Raw genomic sequence first — 22,568 nt, 5'->3', positions numbered from 1 at the left:
ACACAGCTGCTAGTCTAACCACCAATTCTCTAAAGACTGTCATTTACTAAGAAACATTAATAGAATATAAGACCTTGAGAATAAAAATTCAGAGTCTGGAATATCATTGGTAATGACTTCTGGAAACAAATCTTAATATTTATTTCCAAAGAGTAATTTACTTAACTCTTCATATTCATCAAGAGTTTTTAATTTGGCCCATCCAGCTATTTTGAAACATAAAGCAGTAAAGGATATCTACACGAATTACACCAATATTTTGAAGCAATTTAAAGGAAACCAACTACTTTCAAGGGGAGTATTAAAATATAAACAGAGACCCCACTCTGTATCCCTTTAAGAAGACCAGTGATAATTAAATGATAATTGGTGCCATTGTACCTAGCAAGACCACAGTTCTTATACCATACATTGTACTTTTTACTTGTTTACACAAAAGGATTGTGAATTCAGTGCCTAGTACACTGTTGGATGGAAAGAGATTCTGAAGGAGTGAAAACACTTGAATCCTGACTCTGTTAGAAGCTGTCTAAGCTTCAAAGGGCTACCTGCTTTCACGTGAGCCACCATGAGTGTGAAATATCCAGTAAGACTTCCAGGGACATTATAGTGAGAATCAAGTGGATGTCATATACACAATGCCCTTTGCAGATGTATACATGTATGATGCTGAAATTCATTCATAATTCTATTCCATTAAAATTATCAAATTGAAAGACTGTTGCTTATTTTCTGTGTGGCCTCTGTTCCTTTCTAGGCAAGGATTTTGAGTAATGTTCATAACTATTCCAGACAAATGTGCCTAGTCTTGGACATTTTCTAAAATTAGGAATTAGGGGAGGCTGGGAATGTTGCTGATGGTAGAACGCACACTTAGCATGTGGGAAGCCCTGGGGTTAATAGCTAGCACCCCTCCTTCCACCATAAAAAGAAAACAATTAGGTAGTGAGTATGCTCCTGCTTCCCTGGGATTCTCAAGTCTGTCTCCTCTCAAGTCTGTTCTCACTGTCTCCTCTGGACTTTACAGATCAAAGCCTACCAGGAGCTAGTGGTACCAAGCAAGGGTGAGTCTACCAAGCACAAAGTCTGGGAAAGGAGGCAGCCAGAATCAAACATTCTTGAACACAAAGTAAGAAGGATGATGTGGGTGGAGATCAGCAAGCACAATAGGCCAGTGCCTAAGAAGTGACTCACATTCCATGGACAAAATTCAGACTTAAAGTGCTAAAAAGAAAAGTATCTTATCATGCCTTCAACTTTTCTTGGTTTTGTTTGATAACAGCCTGAAAAATCAATAGATGGGAATATTTTTCAGTTGAAGAAAAATAAAAATATTTATTCCACATATAAATATCCTTATATAAAAGAAGCTAAACATATTATTCACCCAGACTAGATATAGCTAGATAAACAACATAAAAATAAAGAGGGACAAACACCAATGTAGAGAATGAGATAATTCTTACATCTGTTTAGCCTCTCAAACAAATAGTAAAAAACATTGGTTTTTTAACTGCACCTCCACAAAGTTTAAAGGCCACTTCTCTTCCTCTGCATGACTTAGTATGCAGATGACAAAACCGATTTCAGTTCCCCAAATCTCAAAATGCTCCAGAGGAAGTTATCACCTTAGGCAGAAATTTTGTCTTAACTGTAAATCATTCTTAATTATCATCTTAGGGCTGCTTTAAAAAATATATTCAAGTTATTTAGCATATTTCTGCACATCCTATAGTACAGATTCTAAAAGTTGTGCTTTTACATTCATTTTACATGACAACAGTTGCAAAGCATGTATTTAAACACATAGGGGAACTAGAAAACATCATTTTCTTTATGTACTACAAGGTATACTGTGACTGAAGGCTAGAAATCTGTCTTCAAGTGAAAAAACAAAACAAGCTGAAACTATGAGTTTGTCAGTTACTTATTATACTGTATTACTGTTCATTATTTATCTTTTACAAACTATGCACAATGGTGCCATATCTAGGACACGTTACAATTGGGAAGATTCTTAAAATAGTGTGATCCAACCACTAACGAACTATATCTTGCCAATAAAAGAACTAATCCACAACCTAGTTTTATTCTGCTCCCACTACCATCCATATTCTGTCGTCGTTTTTACAAAGTTAACTCTGAAAGACAGGGAACCTGTAGTGGGCCCTTTAACTCTGTTAATATTGGCTAATGATTTGACAATGTTTCCACCTTAAAATCACTGTCAGCGGTTTATCATGCCAAAGAACTCCGGATACAAAACATTGATAGAAAAATGTGTCTTCCCAACAGAAGCGGGATGAGCAAAGTGAAAACAACTCCTTTTACCTGCTGCACGCTGGCAACTCTCATATAGGAGTCCAGGACGATCAACAAAGGCACGTGGAAATTTTTGCCTTCAAACAACTTGGAGGCTGGAAAATAAGGGGGTGGGGGGAAAGAGGCAAAGTCACAATCCGCACCATCCCATTAAATTTTTACAAGGGGAAAAAAGCAACACAGATGATTTCAAGATTTTCCTGGATTTCCCAGGTCCTTTCTGCCCTAAGGAAAAGAGCAGGGAGATTGAGGGACTCTGGAAAGTTCAGGTTTGGGCAGTTCCAAAGGCTTGGGGAGAAAGTTCGCAAAAGTGGAGTGGAGGGGAGAATAAAAGAGCAGTTTCCTTGCAAACGATTACCATGGTCGGAGTAGGTGAACACCAGCATATCTTCCAGGATTTGGACCAGCGTTTCTATCTGTTTGCCTTCTTGGACATTGTTCAGCCTAACTATCAACTTCTTCAGAGTTTCCTCGTCCTCCTCGCAGCCCTGACAGCTGCCACTAGCCATGGTGGCCCCTGCTGCAAACCCGCCGCCCCTCCCAGCACGAATGCCCACTGCTCCCGGGAGAGAGCCGCTCACTGCCCGCGGCCAGAGTTACCCGCCGGCCCCATCGGCACCCAACCCGCCTGTTTATGAGGAAGGCAGCGGCTCCCCGCCCCGCACTGCCCTCCCTCTTCCCGAGCCCTCCTCCCTGGCTTCCTCCTCCCCCACCCAGGCCCCAAAACGAGCAGAGTGGCCTGCCAGTCGGCCGAGGTGACGCGCCGCGCAGAACCGTGGCGGCGACCTAGGCGCGGATGGAGTGTGGGCCCGCGGGCGGCGGTGACCGTGACGGTGACCGTGACCGTGGACCCCCACGCCCGCCGGGACCAGACCCGGGCCCGCGCCTCCTCCTCCGACAGGATCCCACTAGCTGCGGCGGCGCGGCCAGTAGTCGTGCAGAAAGAAACTGACTAAGCGAACTCTGCCAATTCCCAGGCCCAGAGCCCTGCAGCGGCGGGAAGGAAGCGCGCGGCCTGCCCTGGGCCCACCCGCAGAGACCCGCCAGTCTGTCCTCTGCAGCCCCTCCTAAGGGCTAGGAACTAGGAAAGGAAAAAACTGAAAGCCGCCTATCTCCAGATCTAAGAATAGAAATCAGGGCGTTGGGAAAAGAGGACACCACCCAGCGGGCCCCTTTTAGGAAAACATTCTCTCCCCCTATAGGGAGATGAGTAATTTCCCCCAAAGGATGGAGAGTTTAGCAATCGAAATTTACCTAGCTACATTCTTCTCTGGAATTGTTGTGGCATTTGTAGGGAAGAAGTAAAATTTGTTTCTGTTATCGAAAAGCTATGGTTGCCAAAAGGTCACTAAATTGACTTTTGAAAATTTTAGTTTGCACTAAGCAGGATGCTGAGAGTTGGAGCACACCAAATAGCAATCCGTTCTCAGCGCCATTCGAACCAAGAGAAAGTGGAAGAAGCAATACTCATCTGGTAATCAGAATTACTTATGAGTAAGGATATCTAGATCCCTACAGGTAAAGCGGAGCCAGGGGTAGAGCTCAGTGGTAGATGGTTTGTCTAGTATGCCAGAGGACCTGGCTTCTTCATCCCCAACACACACACGCGCGCGCGCGCGCGCACATCCCCACCAGCTCTGAGTGATGTATTTTTCAGGAAGAGAAACCTGAGGAAGAACAGTGCAGACAAGGCTTAGGCAAAGATATCTATCTATTTCCTTCAGATGATCTATCCTCAAGGTTATTTACAAAGAAGAGGATTAGACTGGAAGTAAGCACTTCCAAACTTTTGATTCCCCACCCCATATCTGTTAACTTTAGCCTGGAGCTGATGACAATTCTGAAATTGATAAGTCTTTCCTAAGTAACCTTCTGTTATTAAGGAGGAAACAGATCTGAAGTTGATAAGTGAAGAGCGTCACTAGAGTTACACAGGTGGGACTTTGAGAGTCAGGCTTGAACCCAGGAAGATCACTTTACTTCTGACTGAGGGTTCCTCACACTCTACCAGTTTAATCAGAGTGAGCTATATGTTACACTAGTAAGATATCCAATTCAAACTCAACCTGGATATTATGAATATGTTTGTTGTTGCAAAGAGTTTTTACCTTTTACAGAGACATATTAATATAGTTAATTTGAAATGACAGAATGGTTAAAATTTGCTTTCAGGTAATCGAGTGTTGGGGAAAGGGGCAAGATGGGTACAAATAGGATAAATAATGACTTTTGAGTTGATAATTGTTGAAGATAAGCAAGCAATGAGTTCATGTAGTCTATTAAATTGTCTCCTCTGTATATAATTAAAAGAAAAAACTCAACTTTATTACCTTTATCAGACCTAAGGTATATTATTTTCTAAGTGGTTTCTGAACTTGCTTCAACTTCTGACTATTGAATCTGTATTTCAAACATTCCTAGAAATTCTCTCTTTCATGCCTTTCTTCCTATTCTGCATCGGTTTCTCCCTTCCCAGTCTACTGGGTTACTACTTGGAAAGAAATTGAAACCTCTCTTCCAAAGTAAAATAAATCAAAGTAGAAAGGTGCCTCCTATTTTCTTCAATTCATTCATCCATCTGTTGCCTATTTATTGTCTATTCTACCTTGGCCACACTGTGAGTAGGCAATGTGGGGATGTGACTTCTCTGCTGGGAACATCCTCCCATGAATTCCTGCAGTGGTAGGGCAAAGAAATCCTCTGAGCTTTCAAAAATGTTTAATTAATTGATCAAAATCTCAAGGCTTATCAACTCTTCAAGTATTTAAGGATGAAAATGAAGGCTACAGGTAGAAATTCAAGATTAAGGCAGTGTTCAGTGGGAAATAAAATAGTACTGAAACATTCGACTAAGTTCCTGGAAAGAAAAATATAAAACTGATATTACTAATTACAGCAAACACCAAATCAAACTGCAGATGACCTCAAAAGTTAAATAAAAATGACCTGAAGGAGAACACATAGATTACCAGTTATTTAATCTTGGTATGAGGAAACAAGAATTAAAAAGTGAAATCACAGTGTCTGGGGTTGTAGCTCAGTGGTAGAGCCTAGTATGTGTGAGGCATTGGGTTCAGTCCTCAGCACTGCATAAAAACAAACAAACAAATAAATAAATAAATAAAAGTATTGTGTGCATTTACAACTAGAAATATATTAAAAAATAAATAAATAAAGGGAGGCTGGGGGAATCAGTGCAAATGACAAAAGAACAAGTAACCTTGATTTAACAGTTCTTACAAATTACTCCTCAGATATGCTAGGAAAAAAATGAATTAAGGTTTTGAACAGGAAATTCACTGTGATTGAATAGTAAAAGATAAATATGTTCATTTTAACACAAAACCTGTGCTCATAAGTATCAATGAGACAGTTATAAAGAGTAATTGTGTGTGTATGTGAGTTCAATAACAAAAAGGAGAAAAAAAACTCAAACAAAATTTTTATAAAACCTTTATGAAGAAATCACTGAACCACATTAAAAAGAAGTAAAGAAGCATAAATAAGTACATATATAAACAGGCAGATTAAATATTAAAAGGATGCCAATTTTCCACTAATTAAAAAAAAAGTGCAACACTAATAAAATTCTCAACAATGTTCATATATCTTTTTCTTTAAACAGGACCAAATGGCCTAGAATGGCCCAGACAATTTTGAAGCAAGACAAGATGAGAGAATTGTCCAAGAAGATATCAATTTGGGGCCTATAGTAACCTTTATCTATCAAGTTCAATAAAGGGTAGTACAGTATGAATTAAAAAAAAAAAAAAAAAAAAAAAGTGCCCTTCCTTCCAGGCAGACACAGCCCCATGCCAGGGTACACCAAGCAGACTTTGACTTTCAGACTCCACCCATCCCTTCATCCCAGTACCCTTATAAAGGACACAACTTGCACAACATATGAAGCATTGTCTTATTATGAAACAATAGAAATTAATCAGTATATTATTGACACAGCTACACAAAATGACTAATAAAAGGATATAGGGAGATTAGAAACACGCCCTTAAACATACAGAAGTGTTGCACTTTGCATCAATGAGAAGAAAAAGGATAACTGGATAAATGAATCTGATACCGTTGATTGTGGGAAAAGCATTAAATCATATTATACCTTATATCATATTCAAAAATAAATTCCACATCGATTGAGCATTTTGTATGAAAATGATACTCTCTTTCTGATCTCAAGGTAGGGAAACACAAGACCAAAATCATACCTCATAAAGAAAAAGACTTTCAAATACAGAGACATTGAATGTTAGAACTAGGCAGGCTCCCTGCCCCTCCCACAACACCAGACCCCAGGATAGCCCCAGCTCTTCCGCCTCCATGGCCAACAAGGAAGCAGCCTTTGACAACACAGTGGAAGAACGTGTGATCAATGAGGAGTACAAATATGGAAAAAGAACACCCCTTTTCTTTATGATTTGTGATGACCCATGCTCTGGAGTGGCCCAGCCTAATAGTACAGTGGCTTCCAGATATAACCAGACCAGAAGGAAAAGATTTCAGCATTCATTGACTTATCCTGGGGACACACATATCAGATGAGCAAAACCACCTTGTGATAGCAGCGTACAGCTCCGTAATGATGATGCTCTGTTTGTTGCATCACACTATGACAGTGAGAAAGGAGAATTTGGAGGTTTGGGCTCAGCTAGTAGGAAAATTGAAATAGAAATCAAGATCAGTAATGAAGGAGAAGTAAATAGGGCCCATTATATGCCCAAGAAACCTTGCACCATTGCAACAAAGACTCCATCTAGTGATGTTCTTGCTTTTGACTATATGAAACATCCTTCTAAACCAGACCCTTCTGGAGAGTGCAACTCAGACTTGCGTCTCCGTGGACATCAGAAGGAAGGGTATGGGCTTTCTTGGAACCCAAATCTCAGTAGACACTTATTTAGTGCTTCAGATGACCATGCCATCTGCCTATGGGATATCAGTGCCGTCCCAAAGGAAGGAAAGTGGTTGATGTGAAGACTATCTTTACAGGGTATACAGCAATAGAAGACGATGTTTCCTGGCATCTGCTCAAAGAGTCTCTATTTGGGTCAGTTGCTGATGATCAGAAACTTATGATTTGGGATACTCCTTCAAACAATGCTTGCAAATCAAACCACTCAGTAGATGCTCACAATGCTGAAGTGAACTGCTTCTCTTTCAACCCTTATAGTGAGTTTATACTTGCCACAGAATCAGCTGACAAGACTGTTGCCCTGTGGGATCTGAGAAATCTGAAACTTAAGTTGCATTGCTTTGAATCACATAAGGATGAACTATTCCAGGTTCAGTGGTCATCTCACAATGAGACTATTTTTGCTTCTAGTGGTACTGATCGCAGATTGAATGTCTGGGATTTAAGTAAAATTGGAGAACAATCCCCAGAAGATGTAGAAAATGACCCACCAGAGTTATACATGATGGTCACACTGCCAAGATATCTGATTTCTCCTAGAATCCCAATGAACTTTGGGTGATTTGTTCTGTATCAGAAGACAATATCATGCAAGTGTGGCAGATGGCAGAGAACATCTATAATGATGAAGATCCTGAAGGAAGTGTGGATCCTGAAGGACAAGGATCCTAGATGTCTGCACTTGTGATTTTAGACTCAACCCTGAGATTGATTTAGCACTGGTTTTGAGACACAGACTTTGTTAAACTATCCCTCTATTATAGCTGCCACCAACAATTGCTATTAGCCCAAACAGTGGCTAAATATTTTCTAAATATTAACTGGGGTACTTTATTCAGCAAAGCCAGACTTATTTAAATTTTCTTCAGGAGTTTTCTAGTAACAAACCCAGGTCTAAAGTAGCTACAGAAAGGGGAATATTATGTGTGGTTATTTTTCTTCTTAAGCTATATCCCCAAGTTTTTCAGACTCATTTAAGTAAAAGAGCGAGTAAGGAATAGAGCCAAGTGAGGTCAGTGTCTGAGTCATGAAGTATAAATACATCAAGATGTCATTTTAATTCAGGAATTACGGGAAATTCAAGTCATGTAGATTCCTACTCTAAAAATCTTCACACCTGACTTTCCGGGATGCACATTTTCCTACGTAGACCAGTCTCCTCTTGATTTCTACAGTTAAGTCAAAACTACACGTTCCTCCTGAAAGAAGCGCACAGAACCACAGTCCAAAGCTAATCACCGGAGAAGTTCCATTTTATTTTAAAAATGCACACACTTATATAGGGCCAGGAAGAGGCTAATTGGTTGGGGCATGAAACGGGGTGAGAGTTGATTGGAAGAGCCTTGTTACTGGGGGGCGGGGCGATGGCTGATTGGGTGAGCCTTGTTGCTAGGGGTCTGGGCGGGGTGTCCAGTGCAGATTGGGTGCGAGTTTGCCAGCGGGAAGAAGTTATGAGGAGTAAAATCAGGAAGAGAAGCTCGGCCAGCGCCATGTTGACACCTAAAGGGGGGGGGGGGGGGGGATGACCTTATACCTCCTTCCCCATATATTTTTGCTTGTTAGTGTATTTCTTAAGCTCTTTTCATATTATTCCTTTCCTTTCTGTGAAATGGTTTTTGTGCTTTTTTTTTTAAACTTGGGACCACCAACCTGTAAAGATGTATGTTTTTACCTGACAGTTGTACCACAGGTATACTGTCAAGTTGAGAAGAGTGAATTGATAGCTCGTATGTTTTAAAATTAAATTAATCCTTGATATGAGTTGCTTTTATTTTTAGGAGTTGGTCCTCGACTACTAGTTTGATACCATCTGCATTTTGGGTGACCTGTTTCAAACAGCAGGCCTGTGTAAGTGCGTATAATGGAATAAATTGCCTTTCTACATTAAAAAAAAAAAAAAGTTAGAACTAGGTAAACAAAAGATTCCATCAACAAGGTTAAAAGATGACCACAGACTGGAAAAAGAGTTTGCAATGCATACAAGAAATGAAAAATTAATAGGAGAATATATAAAGAGAACTATCACAAATCATAAAGGAAAAGAGCATAAGTTTCCATATGAGCAAAAGAAATAAAAGGTAATTTACAGAAGAAGAAATATTGATTGTCTAATAAACCTGTCAAAAGATGCTCAACTCCTCTTGTAATCAAGGAAATAAACTAAAACAAAGTGAGGTATCATTCCACACCCCTCAAATTAACCTCAAAGTTAAAGTTTGATGATATCAATTATTAACTGGGATGTAAAGCAATTATACTACTACGTTTACTGTACTGATAAAAGCATAAATCAGAAAAATCACTTTGGCAATATCTAGTAAAGTTGGAGATATATGTATCCCATGACCTGATACTTTTACTCTGATATTCTTGGAGAAGTTCTCATAATGTGCATAGGAGATTTGTAAAAGAATGTTCAATGCATCATTTATTTTCTTACAATGAAAACACAAACCATTTATAGGTCAATCAATGTTGAAATTGCATATATTCATAAAATGGACTTTCATTATCTGTGAAAGAAATTGAACTGGAACTCTATATGCCACCACAATTATGTAATAAGATGTATAAAACAGGGCTTTTAAAAAGTTATAATGAGATACATACAGCATAATACCAACACTCTAAAACTATAAAATTTTCAAGGTTACATACACTTTAGGGGAATATATGTATGCAGTAAAATATAAAAATTATACATGGGAATAATATCTACCTAATCCTAGCTAGTAGTTAGGTGAGAGGAAAGTAAAAATGCATCTAGGAAAAATATATTGGAAGCTCCAATTGGATCTATAACGTTTTCCCTAAAGTTCATTGTTTATTATTCATTATATTATTATCCATATTCTTTCTCTAACTTAGCTCATAATAAAAGTGATCAAACTTATGTTCATTAGTGCTTAAAATAATAAAATAAAACATTAAATTAACTCTTGAAAATCACTTAATAAATTAACAGTCTTTGCAATTTATATGCAAATTTTTGAGGTAATAATAAATTATTCATAATATGTGAGAAAAAAGCATGTCATGAGATTCCAGAATTTTGATCCAAAACAACAAGAAAGAATATACACAAAATAAACTATTAAAAAGATATAACACATCCTCATGTAAGTATGGTTCTTGTTCAGTGATAGAAGTAATTTTCATGGTATTTATACTTTCCTGTATTATTAAGTTTTCCATAGAAAATATGTACTATATCATAGTAAAAAATAAGCATGTATCTCCGTGGTAGAGCACTTGCCTAACGTGTGCAAGACCCTGAGTTGGACCCCCAGCATCAGGAAAAAAATAATAATAATGTAAAGAACATTATATAATCTTTAATATTAGACAATGTATTTTGAAAATGACATTAACATTAATGTATGCCAAAAAGTACAAAAAAAATTATGTTATGGCATTAAAAAAAATTCAAACTGAATTCTCATGGACCCACCGGACATAGACTATAGTTCAAAAGTCTACATTTCCTACTAACAATAACCCAGGTAACAGAGCCTGATTCTCAGAAATACTTCCCTGATGACTGAAAATTCCATGAAGACATCTTGGGTTTCATTCTATTCTCACTGTCCAAAACAGTCCCGGGCACAGAGTAGCCATTTAAAAAAGTTAACATGAATAAATAAATGAATGAATGGAAAAGGAAGATTAGAGGAGTAAAAATGATCTCCTCAAAGTCATCCCTAAGAGGCAGAACAGAACTGGATGACAGCAGATTCTCAGACTCCCAGCCTTTTTCCATCATTTTGTCTTTGTTAGGTGAGTTTCATTAAACCAGAGTGAAGCTATCTAAACACAGATCCAGTACTTACCTTTTATCATCTGCACCTCATATATGCTGAGAGCAACTTGTTTCTGAGCTAGAGATGAAAATGATAACTGCACTTGTATGATATTTTCCCTGTATCAATTTAAATAATCTCTCATTAAAGTCAAATATGAGTCACTCTGAGATTAGAACCACAGAGTATCTGCAGTCTTCATGCTTGGTTTCCTTGGGAAAGAAGGCTTCCATAATTATGTGTCAATCTTATGCTCCAGTTAAAAATTTCTAAAGTGGACGTAAAGATTGAGAGTATCAGAAACAGACTGGTGCTGAAATAAATCCTTATTTCACCCAAAATAGTGCATTGCTTTGATGTTTCTGGACACATTATAGGTGATCAGGAGATATTTCTTTGATTAAATAAAATAAAATTATTAGTCATGGTTTTCAATCTTTACTGGTAAAACATTAAGAATAAGATTAATGGTGAAATATTTATTATATTCCTTTATAGGGAAAAAGTAACATTTTGAGAAACATCGTTTTAACTAGTCAATATTAAATGATAGTCTTTTCTTTTTCAGAGTAGCAGTCTTGAATTTATTAGAAGAATAGGAAAGGGGAAAAGAGGATACCCTCAAGGGAGACGATGGTTCCTCTCAGAAAAGAGAATAGCCTGCCCCTTCTACCCTCTAGTATTTTTGGAAGTCCCAGGAAAGTTTCTAGAGTCCCACCCAAGCCCACCTTTTTACTTTTAACTGACAGCATACGCATGGACCACCTCCAAAAGAGGGTGGTGTGGTGCTCACAGAGTACTTTTTAAGGAAATGAGACCCCATTTCCTCTCAATTTCCTTCTCTTAATGGTTTCCCTGTTTTTGCCTCAATTTCCTTCCCTGAGATTGGCTTATTAAACTAAATGATATCTTTAGGACATAGTTCCTTATCCCTATCAAATGTAGTTATAAAATAAAGGCAGATATATGCTTACTTTCTAAATGAACATATACCTATCAATCATCTTTTGCCACTGTTACTAGAGTTTCTGGAAAATTCAGGTGTATTTTCTTTTTTAGTACTTTTTCAATTTTTTACAGACTGCATTTTGATTCATTGTACACAAATGGGATACATCATTTCATTTCTATGATTGTACACGATGTAGATTCACACCATTTGTGTAATCATACATGTACATGGGTAATGATGTCTGTCTCATTCCACCATTTTTCATAGCCCCTCCCTCTCATTTCCCTCTACATAATCTAAAGTTCCTCCATTCTTCTCTCACCCCCCACCCCCCCACTCCCATTATATATCATCATCCACTTATCAGGGAAAACATTTGGCCTTCTATTTTCTATTATCATAAGTGGATAGTTTAATTAAACCTATTATTAGAAGCATACTTCTTTCCAGAATATTTAAATTTTTGATAGTTTAATTAGTTTAGAGAAATTTTTAGATTAATAAGAAGACAAACTTGTACTATAACAACTCGCTCTTCCTGGGTATTTAGTTTCTGGGTCAACAACTACTTGGATCTACTGGGTGTGGGCTCTGCTCTGTGTGAGGGGGGGCCTAAAAGTCCAATCTCTTCCCTGAAGTTACTCACAGCCTAGCGATATGGATATTCACACAATTATGAAAAAATATAACAAAATTGCTGTGATGGAAGAAAGGGAAAGTTCTTCTAAAAATGTTTATAGAATCACTGTGCATATGAAGGATGGAACAGAGGGAACCCAGGAATGAAGGGGTGAAAGAGGGAGAGAAGACTTGGAGGTTTAATAAGGGGTGGAAGGAGGCAAAGGAGAGAATGGAGACAAGCACTGGAAAGGGGAGTGTTTACCGGTAACATCAAGAGCAGGAAGGACTGAAAAGTGCCCTTGAGATTGGGTAACAGAGATGAGCCCCCCTGAGAACAATTCAGCACAGTGGTGAGCTCTGGAGTCCAACTGTAGCACACTTACTGAGCTGTGAATGGGATGGACAGTGTTTTTCAAGAGGATTCAGGTATTTTTCAGACATTGAAGAGGTATTGTTTCTCACATGTTGAGTAACTTTGGGAAGAGTGTTTTTGTGTCTTATTATTATGTCAACTTTTCCCTGAATTAGTGTTGTTGTTGTTGTTGTTGTTTTCCCCAAGTGATAGCAACTATCCTGCTAAAAAAGCAACATAAGTTGCTACCAACAGTGGGGAAAATGTATTTACTTTACTTCACAACAAACAATGAACATGAAACTCACAGCAAAAAAAAAAAAAAAAAAGACATTGTTCCCTCCACCCTAGTCATGTTGTCATTGGCAGCAAGAACCTGGGAACTACAGAGGGCAGCTCCCAACCTCCATAGGAACTTGAGAAATTTGAAGAACAAAATTTAAAAAGCAGATAAGACCAAAAATAATAAGTTGAAGTCACTAGCAGAGAGACAACTGTACCAAGCCTGATGACACGATATTTAATGATTAAATATAGGCAACTGTTTAATTCAAGTCCAAAAGAAAGGAACAAGAAAAGGAGAATTTTGGTAAAATAAAATAGCATATATCTGAAGAACAAATGTATTCATCTAAAGGATATTGAACCATGAAAATGGAAAAACAGCAATAGACAAACTTGAGGAATGCTCATCTAGGAATTCATTCATTAATATAAATTTTGGTAGAAAAAGACATGAGAGTATGTCATCATTGGATTTTGAATCATCTGGCAAAACTATCCTATTACCAAGACGAGTGAATGAATGAACAAATGAATCTTATAATTGTTTATTGAGAATGTGTTATGTGCAAAGCACTGGAGGAACAAAAGTTAACAGAATTTATAATCTAGGAATGTTATAGGGCTGAGTAATCAGTGTTGCAATGGAATAAGTACAGGTTACTATAAGAATGCATGAAAAGGAGACCTTTTTAAAAAGGAATATAAAATGTTCCTATGTTCCTAAGTTCCTGGCACAAGTCTGAAGATGAAAGAAAGATGGACATTCTAAAAACTCAACAATATTTAGAATGGCTAGAGCCAGAAATACAAACCAGAAAGTTATTTCGAGTTGGGTTCTCCAGGAGGCAGATTTTGAGACAGAGATTAGTGTGCAGGAGGTTTATTAGGCACATACATTCTTGCTTTTAGTTATGTGCTGTTTATGAGGTAGTATGAAAGAAAAGAAAAGGAAGCAAGGTTGAACAGAGAGAAAAGCTAGGCTGCGAGGCAGTCTCATGGGAGGCCTCTATCAATCCCTGCTGGAAAGCTGAGATGGCATTTTGGAGCTGTCCTGAGATGACTGAGTCCCGGACCAGGTCTTTATAACTCCACATGAATGTCGTTGAATACAGGCAGTTCTGAAAAGGGATGACAGCTGGGGGGTGACTGCCAACAGTGGTATTAAGAGATAGCATAACAAAGTCTCTGATCTGGAATGTAGATCTGGTAGCTGAAGTTCAGAGTGATTGGAAAAGGGGTAGGAGTCAGGAAGGTGAGCCATGGCACATCAGGAAGGGCATTCTGAGTCACGTTAGGGGTCATGTTGGCCTTTCCTGAAGAACGACAGATTAGCTACCGTAGAGTTTTGCTAAGACAGTGATGTGAGAAGATCAAATCCCTGTCTCTGACAATGGTTATTCCTATAAGGTGGGGGAAAAGACTGAAAGGACAAAATTGAAAAAGAAAAAAAAAGAAGGTGTGTCTGAAGGCTACTAAAGGAATCCAGGAGAGAGATGTTAGAGTCTGAAAGGGGCAATGGTGATAGGATTGGAAAAGAGTCGATGAATTTGAGAGTTTTGATCACAGACGGTTTGAACTTAGATACTGACTTGATGAGAGGACACAAAGCAGTGCTGAAAACTTATAACCCAGTGATGGCGGCACCATGCACCAAGCCAAGGACCACCAGAGGTGGAGAAAGGCTGGGGGTGGCAAAGGGAGACAAGGAACAAGTCCAGTTTTATGATTGGGGGTGCTATGTGTCTGTAGCACATTCAAGTGAGAGCTAAGGAAAGGAAGTGGTATTGGAGCTGACAATTAGGAAAAAGAAAATTTTGAATTTGTGATTAGTGCAAGAAAATGATGGGTAGCTTGTGATTTCTAATCATCTAAATTGACTAATTATTTTTCTGATTTCATGTTCACCAAGCAGCTAGTAACTACAAGTTGACGTCATTGTAATTTTCATAATAAATTTTAATTATTATTACTATGTAGCCAGTTCTCCAAATCCACGTGTTCTGCATCCATTGGATCAACCATGGATCAGAAATATTCAGAAAAAATACATTTGTGCTGAATATGCTATACTGACTTAGTTTTCTTGCTGTTCCCTAAACAAGACAGTATAACAACTATTTTTATTGTATTTACATTGAATTAGGTATTATAAGTAATGTAAAAATGATTTAAAGTATACAGGAGGATGTGCATAGGTTATACACAAATACTCTGCCATTGTGTATAAGCATCTTAGGTATCCACAGATTTTGGTATCCACAGGGGATCCTATAACCAATTCTTTCATGTACCAAAAGGTAATTGTATTTGTTATCATAACAGGAAAGAAGTGAACCATACAGGGTAACGTGTATTCTAATCTAAGTGGCAGTTGTATTTCTTATTGTAAATCAGTACAGTATTAGTTATAGGACATCCTCAAAATCAGAGTCAAACTAGAGTAAAAGAACGGGAAATCTCACGATAATATATAGGCAACCATTAAGATCAATCCCAAAAGAAAGGGGCAATAAAAGGAGAATTTTGGTAACATATAATAGCATAAAACTCCTGATATGTTGGCAAGTCAAGAATCATCTTCTCTATATACCAATTCTTTTCTTCATTTCTCACTTAGTAAATATTTATGACTGCCCACCACCTAGAAGGAAGACAGTGATAAAAATGTGGGATTAGCCTCTCTCCTTGCAGATTCTGATGAGAAATGCCAACATGCAAAGTTTAAAGGGGAGATAGAATGGAACAGAATAGAAAAAATACTCAGCTATTCCAGTCGCCTGTTGATGGTTTTCTTCTGACTCAATCCAATCGTTGAACAATTGACAGGTAAACAAAAAACATTGAACTTTTTCTATAAGAAATAATATTATAAATGGTAAAGGGTCCTTTAAAGTGAAATCATGTTGCTTAAAAGAAAGAAGTAATGCATCACAGAATTACTGTATTTTTCTGAGATGTAGATAAACAGAAAAGAATGACAGGGGATATATTTATCCAATAGGTCAGTACAAATGAAATACAAATCTCTGTTAAATTTTTTTTTTAAATAATGAATTGGTAGAAACCCTCTAGAGTGGATTTTTTTCAATGAAATAATTAGCACCTTTAAAAATGGTATAGCAAGGTCTCTAGATGGAAGGCTAAAAAGAATACTAAAAAAACAAGTCAAAGAGGATCATTACAATACAAAAATGCTTCACTATATGTCCACAGTAAAGCTCTGGCAAGAATAAGAGAAATAAAGATGAAAGAGGCAGGAGAAATTCTGCTGGCAACAAAAGCTAAACCTTTTTTTTATTATTGTTATGTTTTCTACATACACACACACACACACACACACACACACACACACACAAACTGTCTATAAACAATCCCAAAGAGAGGTTAAAATTCCTTAAAAGACTGAGATCTGGATGCCTAGAGCACTTGCTATAGCAGAAAGAACAAAGAGATACCAGAGCTTAGAAGTAGAGTGCTAACCCTAAGATAGAGACCTTGCATCTCTGGTAAGATATTTCTTTGTATTTTGTCTGAGGATGTGAGGGAAACACCCTAGGTAGCATTTAAAGCCACCTCCCTCATGCTTTGGCAATAATTCTGTCAGACAATAAGGATTTCTTGGCACAGTTTAGATGACTATGTCAGAGATATAAGGGGGGATGAGCAATTGGAATTGAAGGGAGACAAAAATCATTGAGCACATATGGACCCTAGTTTATGCAAGACATTTTAAACAAATACAGCCTTGCACTGCATAATGACATTTTGGTCAATGTCAGACCACATTTACAAATGGTCCAATAAGATTATAATGGAGCATGAAAATTCCTAATATTTTTTCGATATTAGGTAGTTGATGAATACCTAATAATCCCAGTGATTCAGGAGGCAGAGCCTGGAGGGTCACAAGTTCAAAGCCAGCCTGAGCAATTTAGTGAGACCCTGTCTCAAAATAAAAAATAAAAAGGGCTGGGATATAGCTCAGTGGTAGAGAGCCCCTGGGTCCAATCCCCATTCTACAGAAAATAATAATAATAATAATAATAATAAAAACATTATTCATATATTTGTACTGATAATGGTAAACAAACCTACTGTGCTGCCAGTTGTATAAAAGCATAACACAAACAATTATGTACACTACGTAATACTTGATAGTAAAAATAACTGTGGTACTGTCTTATGTATTTATAATACTTCTTATCAGTATTCTAGTGTGCACTCCTTCTACTTACTTTTTTTTAAAAGTTAACTGTAAAACAGTCTCAGGCAGGTCCTTCAGGAGATATTCCCAAAGTAGAGAGTTCCAAGTGTGTTATTGCCCCTGAAGACCTTCCAGTGGAACAGGATGTGGAGGTGGAAGATGGTTACACTGACAATCCTGATCAAGTGCAGGCCTGGGCTAATGTGTGTGTTTTGTATTTGAGTTTTTCTTACTTTTTTATTTTATTTGAGCATCATAATTGTTCATAGTAATCGGGTTCATTTCAACAAAATCATACATGCACGGAATTCCATTTCAAAATCCATTCCCACCTTTTCCTTCCCTCCTCCTTCCCCTATGCTCCCTCCTCTACTCTCTTACATTTCTTTTTCTCCTCCATATACATAAAAGTGAGATCCCCTTCGGTATATCTTATCTAGTCTGTTGGATTTATTCCATATTTCTTTCCCTTTCTCTTCCTTCCTCCCTCTTTCTAGCTCTCCTACTTCCACTCTACTCATCTTCCCTATATTTTTATGATAGCTGATCTCCTCCTCCACTGCTAACTTTTGCTTATTTTTTGAATAAATGCTTTTATTTCTTTTGTATAAATTCTCAGAAGTAGAATGATGAGGACATTCTTTTTTTTAAATTTTAGTTGGACACAACACCTTTATTTTACTTATTTATTTTTATGTGGTGCCTCTCACGTGCGAGGCGAGCGCTCCATCGCTGAGACACAACTCAAACCCACTTTTGCTTATTTTACTATAGCTTCCACACATGAGAGAAACACTTGATCCTGGACTTTTTGAGTCTGGCTTATTTCACATAGCATGATTTTCTCCATTTCCATCCATGTACTGGCAAATTCAATAACTGTATTCTTCTTTATGACTGAGTAAAATTCCATTGTGTATATATATCACATTTTTTAACTCACTCATTTATGACAGGCATCTGGATTGATTACATAATTTGGCAATTGTGATTTATGCTGCTATAAACATTGTAGTAGTTCTATTGTTGTAGATGCTAATTTTAGATCTTTTGGATAAACATCGAGGGGTAGAATAGCTGAGTCATATGGTGGTTCCATTTCTAGTTTTTGAGCAACCTCCACACTGCTTTCCAGAGTGATTGTACTAGTCTGCAGTCTCACCAACAATGTAAGAGTGAGAGTGTTACTATTTCTCCACGTCCTCAACAGCATAGGTCCTGGGCTTTTCTTTGTTAGTAGTTTTTAATTGCTGTTTCACTTACATTACTTGATATTGGTCTGTTTAGTTTTTCTATATTTTCCTGTTTCAGTTTGGATGAGTCATTTGTGTCTAGAAATCTGTCAATGTCTTCTAGATTTTGTAGTTTATTTGAATATTAATTTTCAAAATGGTTCCCGATGATCCTTTGGATTTCTGACATGTCTGATAATATATCCTTTTTCATCTCTAATCATGTTGATTTGGGTCTTTTCTCTCTTTCTTTTCATTAGTTTGGCTAAAGGTTTATCCATCTTATATGCCTCTTTGAAGAACCAACTCTTTGTTGCATTGATCTTGTGTATTGTTCTTTTTTATTTTCAATTTTATTAATTTCAACTCTGATTCCTATTATTGCTTGTTTTCTACTGACGTTGGAGTCATTTTTTTTTCTTCATTTTTTCTAAGACTTTGCAGTGGACCAAAAGCTTATTTATTTGGGATCCCCCCATCTTTTCAACTCAAAGCAATAAGTTTTCCTTTCACTACTGCTTTCATTCTTTCTCAAAGATTTTGATACATTGTATCTTTGTTTTCATTTGCTTCTGTGAATTTCTTGATTTCTTCTCTCATTTCTCCTTTGATCTGTTCTTAATTTAAAAGAGGAATATTATTCAGCCATAAAGAAGAAAAAATTATGGCATTTGCAACTAAATGAATGGAATTGGAGAATATCATGCTAAGTAATAAAGCCAAGCCCCCCAAACCAAAGGCTGAATGTTTTCCATGATAAGTGCGTGATGATACCTAATGGGCGTGGGAGGGTAGGGGGGTAAGAGAAGAATGGAGGGACTTTAGATTATGTAGAGGGAAATGAGAGAGGGGAAGGGGTAGGGGTATGAAAGATGGTGGAATAAGACAAGGTACATGTATGATTACATGAATGGTATGAATCTACATCATGCACAACCATAGAAATGAAAAGTTGTATCCCATTTATGTACAATGAATCAAAATGCAGTCTGTATAAATAAAAAAAAAAACAAGTAAAAAGAGTATTTTTTAATTTTCATGTGTTTATGTGATTTCTATTATTTTTCTTGCTGTTTATTTCTTGTTTCATTCCACTATAACCCAATAGAATGCATGGTATTTTATCATCTTTTTTTCTATTTGCTAAGACTGGTATTGTAAACTAGAATATGGTCTATTTTGGAAAAGGTTCCATGACCTGCTGAGAAGAAAGTGAATTCAGCAGTTGTGGGATGAAATATTTTGTAAATGTCTATTAAGTCCATTTTACTTAAAGTATTATTTAGGTTGGATATGTCTTTATTGATTGTATGCTTTGATGACCTGTCCATTAGTGATAAAGGTATGTGGAAATCACCCCCTATTAATGTATTGGTATCTGTCTGGGACTTAATGTCAAGGAGTGTTTTTTTAATGTCATTTGGTTCATTGACATTTGGGGCATATATATTCAGTATTATTATGTCTTCTTGATGGATTGTTCCCTTTGCCAGGATGTAATGGCTTCATTTGTTTCTTCTGATTAATTTTTGCTTGAAACCAGCTTTGTCAGATAAGAGGACAGCTACCCTTGCTTGCTTTCAATTTTCATTTACCTGGAATAATTTTTTTTCATCCTTTTACCTTCAGCCTCTGTATTTGCCTTTCAGCTGAGTCTCTTGTAAACCCCACATAGTTGGATCTTGTTTTTTGATCCATTCTTCTAGTCCATGTTTTTTAATTGGAGAATTGAGATCATTTATATTCAGTGTTATTATAGATATGTTTGTGGTTTACTGCCATGTGGAGTTTTTTTATGTTTAATTCTGTCTTGGTTCTCATTTAAATTCTGTCTTGGTTCTCATTTAGCTGATTAGTCTTCTATTGATCTTCACTTATTTGAGAGTTTTGCATTTTGTTTTTGAGTTCCTCTGTGTGCAGTGTGTGGAGTCTTTGTAGTGCTGGCTTAGTTGTCTTCTATTCTTCTAGTTTATCTTTGTCATGGAAAGTTTTAATTTCCCCATCAAATATGAAAAAGTTTTTTGCTAGGTATAGCAATCTTAATTGGCAGGGGTTTGTTTGTTTGTTTTTGTTTTGTTTTTAGAGCTTGGGATATCTCATTCCAGAATCTCCTTAATTTTAGTGTCTGTGTTGAGAAACCAGAAGTAAATCTTATTGGTTTGCCTCTAATTTTGACCTAATGTGTCTCCCTTGCAGTTTTTAATATTTTTTCCTTATTTTCTATGTTAGGCATTTTGATTATGATGTGTCTTGGAGAACTTCTCTTTTGGTCAGGTCTATTTTGGGTTCTATATGCCTCATTTATGTGTATGTCTACCTCATTTCTGAGATGGGAAATTTTTTCTGTGACAATATCACTGAAATTGTTCTTAATACCTTTAGCTTGTATCTCCATATTCTCTTCTATCCCAGTGATTCTCAGGTTTAGTCTCTTAAGGTTGTCCCAGATTTCTTGTGCATTCTGATCACATTCTATTATTTTCCCCTTTATTGTATTCCATATACTCAAATTCATATATCCTGTCTTCAAGGCCTGAGGTTCTATCTTCAAGGGCTGAAGTTCTCTTTTCTCTGCAATCTAATCTGTTGGTGATGCTTCAACTGAATTTTTAATTTGATTCATTGTGTCTTTCATTTCCATTCTGATTGGTTTCTTTTTTACTATTTCTATTTCCTTATTGAAGTGGTCTTTTACCTGCTGCATTTGCTCTCTTAATTCATTCCTTAGATGTCTTTTAGTTTGTTGAACATTTTTTATAATCTTTCCTGCAATCCCATACACTTCTGTATCTATGGCATCCTTTGTTGAAGGGTTGAGTTTTGGGAGGAGATTTGTGTGCCTGTTTCCTCCTGTTTTCAGAAGTCCTAGACTTGTGCATCAGTTGAAGTGAACTCTCCTTCCTCTTTTGTATGTGTGTGCTTAATTGTGTAGTTTTGTTTTCATTCTGGATTTTCTCTGTTTCTGATGTATGTGAGATGTCAAGGAATGGGGACCTGAAGTTCCCCTCTGTTTGTTCCTCCTTGGAGCCTGGTTTTTGTTTTGGGGATTTTGTCTCCCCACTTCTATGAGTTGAAGTTAATGTTTAGGCTCAGGTGAGGTTAGATTTTGTGTGGGGTGAGATTCATTTCTGTTTGGCTAAGTTGTAAGAATTTCTCAGCAGCAAGGGCTCTACTCTGTAATCTTGGAGTATCCCAGCCACTTTCCAGTCCCTATTAGAGGGAGGAGTTAGAAGTAGTGCTACTGTCAGTAACTGATGTATAAAGATAAATGTCCAGAGCCTACTTTGACATCTGTAACATGAACTGCCACCTTGCTGAGAAATTCTCCTCTTGCTTTGTGGGTCCAATGCTGAGGGATTGCTGTAAGATGGTTCTTTTCTCTAAGCCACCATCTTGATTTCTGTCTCTTAATTTTGTGTGGTTTCCTGGGTACTCGGGATGGAACCCAGGATCTCATCTGTGTTAAGCATGTGCTCTACCACTAAGCCACACACCCTCAGCCCTTGTTTCTTAGTTTTTAACAAAAGAAGTTTAAAAGTAAAAAATTAATAATTTATAAAATAGAAATAAAGCATAAAAATATGGACATGAAGAAAGGAAAACACTTTTGTACAGTTGTATCATTTATTTGTGTTTTAAGCTAAGTGTTATTATAAAAGTCAAAAATTTTTTAAATTAAAATTCACTAGGCAGGGTGGCATATTCCTATAATCCCACCTACTCTGGAGGCTGAGACAGGAGGATGGTAAGATTGAGTCCAACCTCAGCAACTCAGTGAGATCCTGTCTCAAAATTAAAAAAAAAAAAAAAATGGCTGTGAGCTGTATCTCAGTGGTAGAGTACCCCTGGGTTCAACCCCAGTATCACAAATCA

General features: G+C 37.2%; 1 protein-coding gene and 1 pseudogene across 3 annotated transcripts in view; one reads left to right on the top strand and one right to left on the bottom strand.

Annotated features, from left to right (window-relative positions):
- Positions 1-2,984, bottom strand: part of LRRK2 (leucine rich repeat kinase 2) — a 140,942-nt gene extending 137,958 nt beyond the window's left edge. The window contains exons 1-2 of one of the 2 annotated variants that reach the window (XM_079139253.1): positions 2,681-2,984; positions 2,332-2,417 (exon numbers count right to left, since the gene is read on the bottom strand). In XM_079139253.1, coding sequence (XP_078995379.1) covers positions 2,332-2,417; positions 2,681-2,831 — 237 coding nt within the window. In that variant the 5' untranslated portion in view covers positions 2,832-2,984. The remainder of the gene's footprint in view (positions 1-2,331; positions 2,418-2,680) is intronic. The other variant, XM_079139252.1, reaches the window with a different exon arrangement.
- A 3,673-nt stretch (positions 2,985-6,657) lies between these two features.
- LOC306661481 (histone-binding protein RBBP4-like) lies at positions 6,658-8,873 on the top strand (annotated as a pseudogene). Its single transcript has one exon. The product of its transcript is annotated as a histone-binding protein RBBP4-like (transcript).
- Positions 8,874-22,568: the final 13,695 nt, after the last annotated feature.

This window comes from Sciurus vulgaris, assembly GCF_902686455.1.
Source record: "Sciurus vulgaris genome assembly, chromosome: 5".
NCBI classification, from domain to species: domain Eukaryota; kingdom Metazoa; phylum Chordata; class Mammalia; order Rodentia; family Sciuridae; genus Sciurus; species Sciurus vulgaris.
The sequence above is the reverse complement of the archived record's forward strand: the minus strand, read 5'-3'. Positions and strand labels throughout refer to the sequence as shown.